Below are 14,413 nucleotides of genomic sequence, written 5' to 3' on the forward strand. Positions count from 1 at the left end.
CTTTCACTGGATTTACTGGAATTGTCACAATTCTAAACCTTATCCCTGAACGTATCAATCCATACTAGTTTCTATACAATGCAACGAAATTGCTTTTTAGAGTAATAAGCTATGATAAATCTAAAAAAAAATCACAAGGCAAGATCACTGCGGATCAGACAACAACAACAATTTGACATGCTTGAAAAAAGACAAAGACAGACACTATTAATGTTGTACAGCCAGAAAAATGTGGAGACAAAAGGAATTAACAAGTCTAATGTGGATGATGTGCGTTGAAGATCAATTGTACGGTTCATATGATCTAGGAGTTGTTTTCATTCTTTGACCTACAAGTGCCTAGGTGAACTCTATGCATAGACAAGTCAAATACGCTTAAACCTATATACAAGACTTTGTTACTAACTGTTTAACTAAATAACACTAACAGCTAAATTGAGCTAACAAAAGTTTGAGTTTCCTGTTCTTTCTCCAGATCAGAGAGCGGCGTCTCAACATCGTTAGAGTATGTATTCAAATCTTTAGCTTCAGCTGCTGCCCCTTTATTCTCAATGGCTGGAGCATTTTTTTCTATATTCTTCTGAGGATCTATATGTTTACTGGTTTCAGTCGTCCCTAAAATAAACGATACAAAGAACAATCAGTTCCTAAGTCTACCAGGTTGTTCTTTTCCACAATACAAGCTAATATCATGCAATCATGCAGATATACTATATAACATTCATCTAGCCACAGAAGACAGTAGGGACTAACTGTAACAACTATTACTGACAGTCTGACATTGAATATAAAGAGACTTACCAGGATTATCCTCTGAGCTATCTCTGAGATATGAAAGCATTCTTTTGTAATTAACAGAACCTGGCACTTTAAATAGCTTGCGCTTGGAGCACAACTGTTTCATGTCAAAACAGAAAAAATGTTAAGAACAAAATCAGGTGGATGAAATCAAAACTTTAGACGCAACGACAACACTGAAGATCATACAGGAATTTTTTTGGTGGCACTAGAAGAAGTCGTCTTCTTGAAAGGGCTAATGTTTCCATGTACGTTTTGTGCTGGTGGTTCAACAAAGCTATTGGGAGATAGCAAAACAGACCCGGTTGGAGAGAGCCGGTCATCTCCTACCATCAATTCATCTCTTTCGTTCTTTGTGTCAGCATCTCTAGATCTAGTATCATCAGCAGCTTCCTTCAAGTAAGGAAGCAATCTCCTATAGCTCACAGAACCAGGATTCTTGAAAATCTTCTCCGGATGACGAATCTGTCAAGAGTAAATAAGCAAATTAAGCAACCAGTTAAAAAAAAATCCAACATTGCAATTTAAACATGTCCTTTTGCTAATAAAGCTATGGAAGAACACATACAATTTTGTTGCCGAGTTTGACACCAACGTTCTTCAGAGAGACTCCATCAATCTCTTGGCGGATACAACCTGCTACACTAGTGAACATTTCTGAATCCGGTGACGTCGTTTGTGAGCATTCCACTACTTCTATAATATCATTGCTTCCTATTCTCACAACTGTTTCAACATTAAAGACATTGTGGAATCAGATAGTTTCTAAACACATACTGATAAAGAGCTTAGAATCAGAAATTACCGTTAGCATTGGGAGAATCGCAAGGAGATTCCACATTTAGCTCCTTGGTTTGATTTTGCCCTTTCACATGAAAGTCCCAATCGCTAGAAATCGAACTCGGGGAGGAGGATATGCGTCTGAGACACAGATTCCTCACCGTTACACGAGGACACGCCCGAGGCATTTTAGTAACAATTTTATCGCTGAGAGGTGGCGACGCATGTTGGTGACGAAGATCCGTGAGAAATCGGTTTCCGATGTGAGACACAGCTGGTGAGAATCGAACGGTGGAGCGGTTGCTATGATTCCTTAATTTGCTTGCCATAAGGCTCTTAGATGTGGTACCTCGAACTGAAGAAGAAGAAAATCGCATTCTCTTCTTTATGGTATAATCTGACTCCGCCGCCATGGAAGCAGCTAGAGAGAGAGAGAGAGAGAGAGAGAGAGAGATTTTCCCGGGAAAAGACCCGTATGGCGCGAAACTTAAGGCTTAGCGGATCTACAATAGCTTAATTGGGCTCGGCCCATTTAGCGTCCGTTTTTAGTTCAACAATTATAGTACGGTTTAAGTTTGGTTTTGATCGGTTAAAGTAAACCGTATTGCAAAAGGCTTTTTAAACCGGTGAATGAATCTGTGAGTTTTTTTTTTTTTTTTTTCCCTAAAGAGTGTTTTAAGAAGAAGAAGGATCGTCATCTTCACCAAAGCTCCGAGACTAGTGCAATCGAAGCCAGCCATGGATCTCTCTTCTGTTAAGGAAGCTTTAGCCGAAAAATCCTTTGAGAAAATCGCCGATATCTGCGATAATCTCATGCTTCAGGTTCCAAAATCTGATGATGTTGACACTATTAGGGTTTTGTGAAGTTGATTTTGTGAGGTTTTAATCGATCGTTTCTTTAATTTACAGGTTTCTACCGAAGGAATTGCGTTTCATGATGACTGGCCTTACGCAATCCATCTTCTGGGTTACTTTTACGTCGACGATTGGTGAGCTTAATCTTCTTCTCTGATGTAATTAGAGAAGGTTTCTTAGGATCCTTGCGGATTTTAGGGCTTCAGAATTGGTCTGTTTGCTTTGATCGAGTATATAGATCCTCTTGGGATATCACAATTTGCATTCTTATGTTGTCATCTAGAAAAGGGCATTGATTGATAGGATGAGATGAGATCTTTCTAGGGTCTTAACTCTTAAGTTCTGATTTTTTTACACTTTCTTGTTTGTATCCACTGAGTTGAGAAATTAGAACTTTGACACAAGTTAATAGTTGTTGACAAACTCCTTTTAACAGATTTTGTAGTCTTGATAGTGAGTGTAGTATGTTGGAACTACAGAGTTATGGTTCAGCTGTTCCTGAATATATGACTGTTTTGGATTTGGATTTTGTATTTGATGTTTGTTGTGTTTGTTTTTACTGCAGTGATAGCGCTCGTTTCCTCTGGAAAATGATACCTTCATCTATCAAGGAGAGGAAGCCTGAAGTTGTTGCAGCTTGGACGATTGGTCAGAAGCTATGGACACGTGACTACGCAGGTGTATATGAAGCTATTCGTGGTTATGATTGGAGTCAAGAAGCTAAAGATATGGTTGCTGCTTTCTCAGGTAATTCTTGTACTAAGCTTCCTGGCTGCTTATTATCCGTATAAGCATTATAAAGTTAATTTTTTTGTTACTTTGTATTCCTCTCTAGGTTTATCTGCATATTGAGATTGAGTAGCTGTGTTGTTATGTTAACTTGTGAGGCCTTACTTTAGAATTTTTGTCCTGCAATAAAGCAACTTGCATCTTGTCAGTGAACTTATATGGAACATGAATTTGAATAACATTGCAATAAAGTGACCTAGCAGAGAAGTCGACTTGCAAAGTCGGAACAAAAACAGTCAACAGTTTTTTTCCAACCAAAGGCCTAACATAAGTTTGAGTTGTGCGAAGTTGTACCTTAGTCTGCATCCTTTTTAGGCAGCACAGTTTTTGTAGCATTTTTAGGCATCGATTGTTGCCTCTTCCCATTGGTTGATCTTTTCAATAACCCCTCAATGCTATCTCTGTGTGGGTTTTGTTGCAGATCTTTACACAAAAAGGATGTTTCAGCTTTTGTTGTCGGCCTACTCCACAATAACCATCCGTGATTTGGCCCTTTTCCTGGGGATGACAGAGGATGATGCCACAACTTGTAAGCTTCTTTCTGCAATTTCCTTTGCTTTCAAAATATTAACGTCCTCATCCCACATTAATCCTCTGAGTTCCTTCTTTTATTGAAACTAATCACAAAAAGTTTATCTCAAAGTGTTTGTGGCAATGTCTTGGCTTAGTGTTTGTAGCATGGATCTAGTGAGAACTATATATGTTGTGGAATCAGAATTAACATTATAATTGTTTTCTTTTTTTTTGCTGGATATACACAGATGTTGTAGAGAATGGTTGGACAGTGGATGCAACTTCTCAAATGGTGACTGTGAAGAAACAAGCTGTTAAAAGAGAGCAAAAGGTGGATTCATCGAAGCTGCAACGCTTGACGGAGTATGTGTTCCACCTTGAACATTAAAACTAAGGACCAATCTCCTATTAAGATAGTGAATTCAGGGAGCAAAATTTGTTTTTGAGAGATTTCACAATGACTGATTCTAAGTTGCAACATATCTTGGCCCTTGAGTATTCGACCAATTACTCCTACAAGATTAGTTTACACAACAAAACGAGCTGAAACAAACGTCTGTTTACACAACAAACGAACTGAAACAAACAAAAACTAAAGATAACATTGTGATCATTTTAGCGATTACAAGCTAGGATACTCCTACAATATCAGTTTTACACAACAAACGAACTGAACCAAACAAAAGGACAGCCTAAATGACACATGTCTTTAACACAAAAGTAGGCAGAAACACGAGAAGCTGCACTTTAGCGACTGCAAGCAAGGGTACTCCCAAAGCTTTGTAAATTATCTCTGAGATTAAGAAGTTAGGCTTCTAATCGGTGAAGGTACTCTCTGTGACAAGATTAGTCGGAGAACGCACTTGGATGAAGCTACTTTAGAAAATAGCCTCTTAAGTCCGCCTGCAACTTCAATAAAATCTTCGAAGCTTGGTGGTTTGTAGTAGAACATCATCTTTTCAAGATTCGGCATTGTCTCCAAGAAATACTTGATCTGCTTTTCCATGTCATCACTAAATGCACCAAAGTCCCGTATCTTTATGACCTTCACCGGACTTGATGATAAGCAACTGCGAATCTCCTCTCCCTCTTCATGAGGTTTGCACAAGCACACATCTCCACATCTATCCGTGGCTTTGTGGATGAGGCCCTGAAACATAGTGAATTATTCTCAAACTTTGATAAATGAGTCAACAAATGCTTTTCAAGGGTTTGCTTCATACTTTAAAGATCAGAGTTTCAAGATTTGGAGAATTCTTGAGCAAGCCCGGCAATGACTGCCATCTTACTGTGGGATCACTCTCAATGGTTAATTGACTCAGGTTGTTGAAGAGCGGTATTGCATCACAACTGTAAGTAAGCACCTGAAACATAACCATAACAACTTGATTATCATCACTCAATTGCAATTCACCAACTCGAATCCTTAAGCATTAATGTCAAAAAAAAAAAAAAAAAAAAAGATTACAGGAAGAAAGATGGGAACAAACCTGAAGAGTGTTGGGAGATAGATGAAGAGTCTTGACATTGCATAATCGCATTATAAAATCTGTAGCATTGCCAACCATATCGTTTTCCCCATAACCTTCATGGTAATCTATCAATAAGGGCTTCAACAAGCAAAGATCGATATGGGCTTCAACAAGCGAATCAAAATTCACTTTTGGATAATTGCCTGCAACAGTGTCAGTAAACTTCAAGTATACAAGATTAGGAGTATCAAAAGACACACTCTTTGGAAACTCATCCCGCTCTTCCCAGCAAAACGTTACTCTCTTGAGAGTTGGGGAAGACACCGAGGCAAAGTCCCATATGAACCAAGATATATCATTCAGAACTAAATCCTCAAGTATGTGACAACCAGAGAGAAGCTTGGTAAGCCCCATACCATGCTTTTCAAAATGGACTGACTCAATATGAAGTGTCTTAAGCTTTGGGAGATGAACATCTTCAGCATCAAAGGTGGGATATAGCCCAGAATATAGCTTCAGCCTAACCAGTGTCTTGCTCAGGTAGACCTCTGAAGGAAGCAGATACTCCGATTCAAAATCCAGGTGTAGATCGAGATCGGATACACCGCGTTCCAGCACGTTGTGTATCCAAGAAGTGACGCGGACTGGATCAACGCCGTCTCTGACCTTTAGAGAGAAACTTGTGTAGAGGAGAGTTGCCTTGCAATGCCAACACTCTATCCACAAAATCCATAAAACTTGTGGAATTGTCTAACTTATTCCTAGGATTCAGATAAACAGAGTCATCCAAATCAAGATTAGGGACAAAAGCAAAGAGATGCCGCCATTTTTTCGAAAGAACCGATGTGGAAGCAGCTTCTTTAGTGGGAAGAAAGGACAGAATATGGCAGTTAATCGCTTCCGGTAAACTACTGAATAAATCTCTAGGATCCATCTTTTTCAAGAACCTAAAGACAACAAATAAAAGAGAGAAGCTAAGAATCAAAGAAACATACTTTGGAGATAAAAGAAGAGCAGAAGATGGATAATGAAACTTACTTGGAGATAAAAGCATAGCCCACCGTCAAAATCACTCAACTATTGTAGATGTTTTAGGGTTTTTGGCGATCGTATTTGTAGGCAAGAAGAATGAAGAAGAAAGAGTGAGTTTCTTTAGCTAGGCTAGCCCTTTCTTTTTTTAATAGTGTCATGTCAAGTGTAAACATGATCTTTTGTAAGATATTTTGAACTTTATCAGATAAATATATCTAATCAGAAACATTACTTGAAATCTAACCGATTCAACCAGAGATCATCAAACTCATCGTTACACCAATGGTGGTAACTGAATGTTCCCGAGCTCTTTTGTTTTCAAGTTTCAACTTTTCATCGATATAATATTAGTCAAACTAACTGAATGTTCCGGTTTGTCTCGCTTAGTTAGTTTTTTATTTTATATATATTTTGTTGTCAACTCAACTTTATATTAAAGCCCACAATGGGCGAATTTGAAGTATGTCCAATATGCGATAAGGATTGAAAATTGAACAACACGTGTAAGCAACGTGTCGCCTCTTCCTAATAACCACCGAAAATAGTTGACTGATCTTTGTTTTGTTCACCGGATGTGTAAAACAAGATTGAGCCTGCGAGCTGAAACACTTCTTATCCACGCTCATCTTTTCCTAAGAACAGAGCCAACAAGCTCTAGCAAACTCCAAATGATTGATCACCCTGGATAAATGATATGCTACTGAGCTACTCTATCTCTGTTTATACTCAGTCAATAACACCAGCTGCAAAGCCTCCGAATGGACTAGTCTTCACTTAACTCCACCAGCTTCCATTATCATATCAACAAATTATACGTAGCTTGAAGTGCATACCTTAATAGAAGCATAGGATGTGGCTCTAGCCTTAACCCTTAAACCGGAGATGACTGTCATAAGCTGGTCCTAATGCATGGTATAGTGACAATTTCTATCGATTTTTGACAAAAAAACACACACAAGATAAATCATATCGTTGGTTCCATGTTATCATTCGATCTCCAGTAGTAGCCTATTAAGTACAGCCAAAACCATGTTATAAAAGCAAATTTTGGTGTGGCTTGGGAAAACCACACCCCTTTTGCCCATTTATTGATTTCAAAATTAACAATGGGCTGCTAACATTCTCTAAGCCATTCAAATGATGTGCTTAGTTGTTTACTCTATTTATTTTTTTTATTCAATTATATCTGTTTAAGTGCTTACAGTTTGTAAAATATCAAAATCTTAATTTGTCTCTACGTTTAATTATCAACATACACAAAAATGTATTTTTAAAGTAACAAACATTTCAAGATAATTGAATTATAATAAGGGATAACAAACATACAAAAATCCAATCAATGATATGATCTAATCAGATATGTGTGTCAGTGTGTGGAGGGTGAGAAGTGATAAACAGAGTCACAGACTGAGCCAAATTTTTCTACTTGCCGCCATTACTCATCGGTCGTCACAATACTTCTCTCATCCACCAATCTTGCAAGACACAGACAAACAGTGTACTGTTATTCAGACAAGACAGTAGTGTATTGTTATTGTTTTGATGCTTTAGTCATACGATAAGGGGCCGTGTAAGGCAAAGGAAGCAAGATCTTTAGGCCATATTATTTTTAGTAATTTAATGAGACCACATGTATTGCTTTTTTGGTGAAATGATGACTATACTAGTAAATTGTTTAGTTGAGTTTAAGGTTCCAATCCGAACCTTGTTATTATTTACCTTACCTTGTTCTTACTCAGGGTCGGCTTAAACATTGGCTACACCCCGTGGGATAGTCACAAAATATTCAAATTTTTTAGGAGAAAATAAAAGTTTGACCCACTAAATATTTGAATTACTTATCAAATTTTGAGGAAAACTAGAAAAGTAAAGATGGGTTGCCAAAAAAAAAGAAGAAAGACAACAATATCTTTAAATTGTAGGGTAAAGTGTAAATAATTTTATTAGTTCAGTTCAAGTTTTATAATAATTAGGGTAAAAATAAACGAAAAAAAATTGAAATTGGGTTGGACATGGTGCAAATGCACTTCCTACGCCGGGGCTGTTCTTACTCCAATATGTCTTACTCCAATATGTCTGTTTACAGTCCAACATGTCTCTTAAAAAACCTCCATTCAATAACTGTTTGGGTATCTTTACATTTTTAGAAGAACTAAAAAACAAAAACAAAAAACAAAAACAAAAAACAAAAAGCAAAGAGTCTTAAAATGTCTACCTAGAGATTATCTTTTTTAGTCCAATATTAAGTATTAACTACTATTATGTCAATATTTTTTTTGCCCTCATTATTATTTTATTACTAGGAGTCAATCTTACAATGTCGCGGAAGAAGTATTTCAAAAAAAATTAAATCAAATTTCAAATTTAGAACGATATATGATAAAATCATTTGAAAAAAAATAATAAAATTGTTTAAAAATATATGCTAAGTATAAAATTAAAAATTATCTCAAAATAAGAAAAATAATCAGTAGAGCTAAAACTACATAAATATTAAACATATATAACTCTGAGATAAAAAACACACAACAATCAAAATGAAAACTTATAATAAAAAATATAATGACAAAAAGTCTCAACTCTAAGTTAAAAATTATTAAATAAAAAGTCATAATGAATCGAGGCAACCTTGTAAATTTTTTTGTATGTATTATAATTATAAGATATTTTATAAAAAATTATAGTAAAGAGTAACAAGCACCATAACATTTATTTATATTTATATTACTAATAAAAAAATATTATAAAAAGTCATCTTAAGTAAGAATATCAAACGAAAGATTGTAATAAGTAAATGCAAATTTCATATAAAATAATTTAAAAATAATAGAAATTTCATCTTGAGTAAAACTTTATCAACCAATAATTACATAAAAAATACAAACTTTTAAAAATAAAAGGTTATATAGTGAAATCTTAAAAAGCACATATTTTTACGAAGAATTATGATAAATAAATGTAACGGTAAGTTACATAAGTAAACTTGATTAAATTTTGATATTAATATAATCATTTCTACAATTTTTAGTTATACAATAGAATAATGTTGGATATTAGATATTTAAGTTTATATTATTTTGATTCAACATGAAACAAAAAATTTGTGTAAGTGAATAATGATTGAAGTCTTGTTGTTGTTGTTGTTAGACCTCGGTTGCAATTTCCTTTGTTTTGAGGTTTATAATTTCTGTTTTGTATTGTTTTGTTAATGTTTCTTGCTTCAGTTTAGTCTCTGAGGACTTTACTTCCGTCCGTCAGCTTAGCCTCCCTCTTTTGGGCTCTAGACTCTGGGGATATTACTGTTTCCGCCAGCTTAAGTTGTATTTCATGTATCTTTCAAGTTTATTATCAATAATATCAGATGAAAAAAAAAAGAATAATGATTTGTTAGTTATCTAAAAAGAGATAAATATATATATATATATATAGTTCAAAAGAAATAAACATTTGATAAACATAACTATTAGACCAAAAAGTTGTGAATAATATATGGTAAAAAACACAACTCCATAATAAATAGAAGTAACCGTTTGACTTTTTAAGAAAAAAACACAATTGTACAATGAATAGACGCAACTGTATGATTTTTTTCAAAATAAATATTTAACGACGAGCCATCAAGGACATCATATACTGAATTAACCGCCAATACTGCTCGGCCAACATTGCGTCATTAAATTGCTCCAGAGCCCGAAAACCCAAGCCCCCTTCACATTTATCCTTACACATTTTATCCCAAGCTACCCAATGCATACCAGTGTCTTATCATTAGATTTCCACCAAAATTTGGATATAGCACCCGTTAGCTTAGACGTTAGTTCTTGCGGCAATTTAAAACATGACATGACATGAGTCGGGAGAGCTAACGCGACCGATTTAATCATAACTTCCTTTCCTCCTTTCGATAAATATTTTGAAGACCACCCATTTACACGATCGTCCAGACGATCATTAACATAGCTAAAAACCTGAGTTTTCGAACCCTGAAGGTTTTCAGGAATACCCAAATAAGAGCTCATACCTCCCTCTTTAGAGATACTAATTACAGATTTTAACTGAGTTTTTATGTCAGCCGGAATTTTCTTGCCAAACATGATAGAAGACTTCTCAAGATTAACCTCTTGCCCCAAAGCTTTCCCATAATTACCAATAATCTCTATAACCGTTCTACATTCATTCTCCTCTGCTTTACAAAAAAATAGACTATCATCATCAAACCGCAAATGCGAAATAGTAGGACAGTCTCGAGCTATCTTAATGCCCGTGAGTTTCTGCTCCCGTTCAGCCTTTTTAATGTTTGCTATCAGAACCTCCATAAATAGAATAAATAAATAAGGTAAGAGAGGGTCCCCTTGACGTAACCCCCTTTGCGGTATAATAGAGCCCAAAGGCTGGCCATTAAGAAGAATTTGATACGACAAAGAAGAGACACACAACATAATCCATGAAATCTATTTCCGATCAAATCATAACTTAACCATAACGGCATCCAAAAAATCTCATTCAACACAAGCATGACACGTTTTTTTACCTAGTTCAAATTATATTTTTGGGTGTAAACTTTTTGGCTATTTATTAAAGCTCGACTGCTCGAGTGTGTTCCATATTTAATTCAAACTTGAACATGCTCAAAACACTAAAATGGCAACTTCCGGTAATGGTTGTCCTCGTTATCCTCACTATTTGCTTGTAACTTTCCCGGCGCAAGGTCACATAAACCCGGCGCTCCAACTAGCCAACCGTCTCATCCACCACGGCGCAACCGTCACATACTCCACCGCCATCTCAGCTCACCGTCGTATGCGCGAGCCACCTTCCACAAAAGGCTTGTCCTTCGCTTGGTTCACTGATGGATTCGACGACGGTGTTAAGTCCTCCAAAGACCAGAAGATCTACATGTCCGAACTCAAACGCTGCGGTTCGAACGGCCTCAGCGACATCATCAGAGCCAATCTTGACGCCAATTTAGAGCCTATCACCGGCGTAATCTACTCTGTTTTCGTCCCCTGGGCTGCTACGGTAGCGCGTGAGTTTCACCTCCCGACGACACTTCTCTGGATCGAACCAGCCACTGTACTAGACATATACTACTACTACTTCAACACATCTTACAAACACCTCTTCGACACTGATCCGATCAAACTACCGAAACTGCCACTGATCACCACTGGAGACCTCCCGTCGTTTCTTCAACCGTCGAAGGCATTACCATCCGCTCTGGTGACACTAAAAGAACACATCGAAGCTCTCGAGTCGGAACCAAACCCTAAGATTCTTGTTAACACTTTCTCTGCTTTAGAACACGATGCTTTAACCTCCGTTGAGAAACTCAGAATGATTCCAATCGGACCTTTAGTTTCCTCCTCCTCCGACGGTAAAGCCGATCTTTTCAAATCTTCCGACGATGATTACACGAAATGGTTAGACTCAAAGCTCGATAAGTCCGTGGTTTACGTATCATTGGGAACTCATGCGGAAGATTTGCCGGAGAAACACATGGAGGCGCTTACTCACGGCGTGTTAGCCACAAACCGACCGTTTCTGTGGATCGTGAGGGAGAAAAATCAAGAAAACAAGAATCGGTTTCTTGAAATGATCAGAGGAGTTGAGCGAGGCTTGGTGGGGGATTGGTGTTCTCAGACGGCGGTTTTAGCACATCGTTCGGTGGGGTGTTTTGTGACTCATTGCGGTTGGAACTCGACGTTGGAGAGTTTAGAGAGTGGTGTTCCGGTGGTTGCGTTTCCGCAGTTTGCTGATCAGTGTACGGCGTCGAAGCTTGTGGAGGATGCCTGGAGGATCGGAGTGAAGGTGAAGGTAGATGAGGATGGACACGTGGCTGGGGAGGAGGTAAGACGGTGTTTGGAGAGGGTGATGAGTGAGGGCGAAGAGGCGGAGGAGATGAGAGAGTGTGCGGCGAAGTGGATGAAGCTGGCTGTTGATGCGGCCGTTGAAGGTGGACCGTCGGATTTGAATCTTAAGGGTTTTGTGGAAGAGTATGGGTTTTAAGTTGTTTTTGCTTTAAAAGGTTCGTGAATCGTGGTAATAATTTGTTAAGTTTGCTTTAAAAGACATCAACAAAGTTGTATGAATTCGACCCAACTCACTCGTATCATAGACAAAACAATGCGGACCATGATAATCTTTTTGAATTATTAGGTTTTTTACACAAACTCTAAGGTCTCCTCCCTAGATGATTTATTCACTCTTGTGCTCTTCCTGAATTGATCCTCTAGAAAGAAAAAAAAGGTCTCGTTTATTAACATTACATCGCAGCCATTTCTTTGTATCCTCTAAATTCTCTCAAAGCTCCCTTTGTTGATAAACCCTTCTTCTCTTTGTTGAAACAGTAAACCGGTGCTTGCCATTTCTCATCCTCTAAGACCGCACCAACCTCAAATGTCATTATATGAGCCTCCCTCCCTGCAACAAATTTTCCCCTCATTTCAGATGAATTTTTCCGTAGAAAATAGAACCGAGGTTTCATGCTAAGTAGAGAATGGGCATGGAGATATCACCTGTATAGAAGATCCATTGCACGGGTCTCTTGGTTGCAACATCCTCATAGTACCATATAAAGTCTACTTTCTCCCATTCATTGCAGAGAAACCCACTCACATTTTTTTGACCTAGATACTTGGCTCCATCTAGCCAGTTTGGACGCAGGATTCCAACCTTATGACATCATAAAATTCCAAGCCTATTCAGCAAGTTACTATTTACAAAACCGTTACAGGTTCATACAAGACCATTTCTAGGTGAAACTTGACTATTATCAAAACCAAACAATAAAAAGTCTTAGCAAAGATGTAAAGTCACGCAGCACCCTCATCTCCTACTCCTACAGGTTTCTACACTACCAAAGTCCTCTTGCCAATCAAGAGAGTTTCTCCTGCACACTACTGCTACCGAATCCTAATCTCTATATCCTGGTTAAGGATTTTGCAGAAGCATTATTACAGTCACCATAGTGATTAGCTAACTTCAGATGAGATGAGAGTTATTGATACAAAGCACAAAGAGTATTGTTACCAATCATAATTACACACTGCCTCCTAGTAAAGTTAACAAGGAAATGCCACAAATACTGATATTTTGTAAAAAGAATGACCAAGTTAGAGTGAAGTAGTAAGAAACAAGAGAGAACTTGGAACTAAATCTGCAGAGAGCTCCATTTTGATCAACTGATGATTTGTAAAATCACCTCACTTAAGCCAAAACCTAGAATTCTCTCCTTAAGGTATTTCAACTTACTACTCAAAACCAAAAAAACTCAAATTTCTCAAAGCGTATCCTAACCAGAAACTATAGTAACTTCACAATCTTCCTCCATTGTTGCTTAAAATTGGAGCAATCTCTGGTTTTCTAACTCTCATTTTCCCAGTAAAATCACACAAATCAAGAACAAAATTGACCTCAAAATCCGTTGCCCAAATTCGACTTTGTTCCTATTCTACAGCCAACAGGTATTCTGAGATCTGCGACCGAGTCGTAAACAGAAAAAAAAAAAAATAAAAAAAAATACAAACCTCGAGCTGAGCTGAGCGGCAAGATTTTGATTCGTCGAGCGTGTAGACAAAGGATGTACCGTTGTTCCATTCAAGGTCGTAAGTAATGCCACCGAGCTGCTCCTGGATGATATTGAAATTACGACCGTTGGTCCAGTCGTACCAAAGGTCAATCATCGAGAGATCGCCGGAGTAATTCATAAACATTAACGCGTGGAACTGGTGTGGCCATGGCGTCGGCACCGGCTCATCCGCGGTGGCGATTTTAACGCCGGCGGTTAAAACGATGTAGATGACGATTAGTATCAGTGGTCGTCTAAAAGCCATCTGTCTCAGGTTTTGGTTGTTACTGCCGGCGATAACTACTCATTTTTATTAAATACTATATGCTTTCTTTTTTTTTTCTTGGGTCAAAAAATACTACTATATGCTTTTTATTAAATACTATATGCTTTTTATATTTAAAATAATTTTTATCCGATGTAAATTAAGGAAGGATCTGAATTGTTGTTTTGTTTGTAGATTATGGCGTTTCTTATTTACGGTTCATAAATTATGTTTGTAGTGGTGCGTATTAAAAAAAAAAACTACCGGAGATTAACTATGAATCACTTATACAAATAGAGTTGGTACACAGCCTTCCCAGAATTATAGTGGAAACTGTTGATG

General features: G+C 37.3%; 2 protein-coding genes, 1 non-coding gene and 3 pseudogenes across 5 annotated transcripts; 2 read left to right on the forward strand and 4 right to left on the reverse strand.

The window, feature by feature from the left end:
- Positions 1–232: 232 nt before the first annotated feature.
- LOC104723815 (uncharacterized) lies at positions 233–2,061 on the reverse strand. Its single transcript, XR_015572776.1, has 5 exons — positions 1,604–2,061; positions 1,367–1,524; positions 988–1,263; positions 802–895; positions 233–615 (listed from the first exon to the last, which is right to left on the reverse strand). It is a non-coding gene; the product is annotated as an uncharacterized LOC104723815 (transcript).
- Positions 2,062–2,155: 94 nt separating this feature from the next.
- LOC104723816 (COP9 signalosome complex subunit 8) lies at positions 2,156–4,274 on the forward strand. The gene is made up of 5 exons (XM_010442228.3): positions 2,156–2,400; positions 2,488–2,567; positions 2,999–3,180; positions 3,644–3,751; positions 3,984–4,274. Exons 1-5 carry the CDS (start codon positions 2,317–2,319, stop codon positions 4,121–4,123), a joined length of 594 nt encoding a protein of 197 aa, XP_010440530.1. The 5' UTR covers positions 2,156–2,316; the 3' UTR covers positions 4,124–4,274.
- Positions 4,275–4,534: 260 nt separating this feature from the next.
- LOC147934186 (F-box/LRR-repeat protein At4g14096 pseudogene) lies at positions 4,535–4,894 on the reverse strand (annotated as a pseudogene).
- Positions 4,895–4,952: 58 nt separating this feature from the next.
- Positions 4,953–6,383, reverse strand: LOC109127974 (F-box/LRR-repeat protein At4g14103-like; annotated as a pseudogene). Its single transcript, XR_015572778.1, has 3 exons — positions 6,246–6,383; positions 5,226–6,154; positions 4,953–5,099 (listed from the first exon to the last, which is right to left on the reverse strand). The product of XR_015572778.1 is annotated as an F-box/LRR-repeat protein At4g14103-like (transcript).
- A 4,407-nt stretch (positions 6,384–10,790) lies between these two features.
- On the forward strand, positions 10,791–12,392 carry LOC104732291 (UDP-glycosyltransferase 75C1 pseudogene; annotated as a pseudogene). The gene has a single exon (XR_015572777.1). The product of XR_015572777.1 is annotated as a UDP-glycosyltransferase 75C1 pseudogene (transcript).
- On the reverse strand, positions 12,354–14,171 carry LOC104732292 (uncharacterized protein At4g14100). Its single transcript, XM_087475881.1, has 3 exons — positions 13,766–14,171; positions 12,755–12,911; positions 12,354–12,659 (listed from the first exon to the last, which is right to left on the reverse strand). Exons 1-3 carry the CDS (start codon positions 14,069–14,071, stop codon positions 12,502–12,504), a joined length of 621 nt encoding a protein of 206 aa, XP_087332007.1. The 5' UTR covers positions 14,072–14,171; the 3' UTR covers positions 12,354–12,501.
- Positions 14,172–14,413: the final 242 nt, after the last annotated feature.

Source organism: Camelina sativa, chromosome 11, assembly GCF_030686135.1.
Source record: "Camelina sativa cultivar CO46 ecotype springtype chromosome 11, ASM3068613v1".
Classification (NCBI taxonomy): domain Eukaryota; kingdom Viridiplantae; phylum Streptophyta; class Magnoliopsida; order Brassicales; family Brassicaceae; genus Camelina; species Camelina sativa.

Excerpts from the sequence above, each read along its gene's own strand:
- LOC104723816 (XM_010442228.3), top strand. The coding sequence starts at position 2,317 with ATGGATCTCTCTTCTGTTAAGGAAGCTTTAGCCGAAAAATCCTTTGAG. Across the intron at positions 2,401-2,487 it reads GCGATAATCTCATGCTTCAG|GTTTCTACCGAAGGAATTGC; the intron begins GTTCCAAAATCT and ends TTTAATTTACAG. Across the intron at positions 3,181-3,643 it reads TATGGTTGCTGCTTTCTCAG|ATCTTTACACAAAAAGGATG; the intron begins GTAATTCTTGTA and ends GTTTTGTTGCAG.
- LOC104732292 (XM_087475881.1), bottom strand. The coding sequence starts at position 14,071 with ATGGCTTTTAGACGACCACTGATACTAATCGTCATCTACATCGTTTTA. Across the intron at positions 12,912-13,765 it reads GCCGCTCAGCTCAGCTCGAG|GTTGGAATCCTGCGTCCAAA; the intron begins GTTTGTATTTTT and ends TGATGTCATAAG. Across the intron at positions 12,660-12,754 it reads GCAATGGATCTTCTATACAG|GGAGGGAGGCTCATATAATG; the intron begins GTGATATCTCCA and ends AATTTGTTGCAG.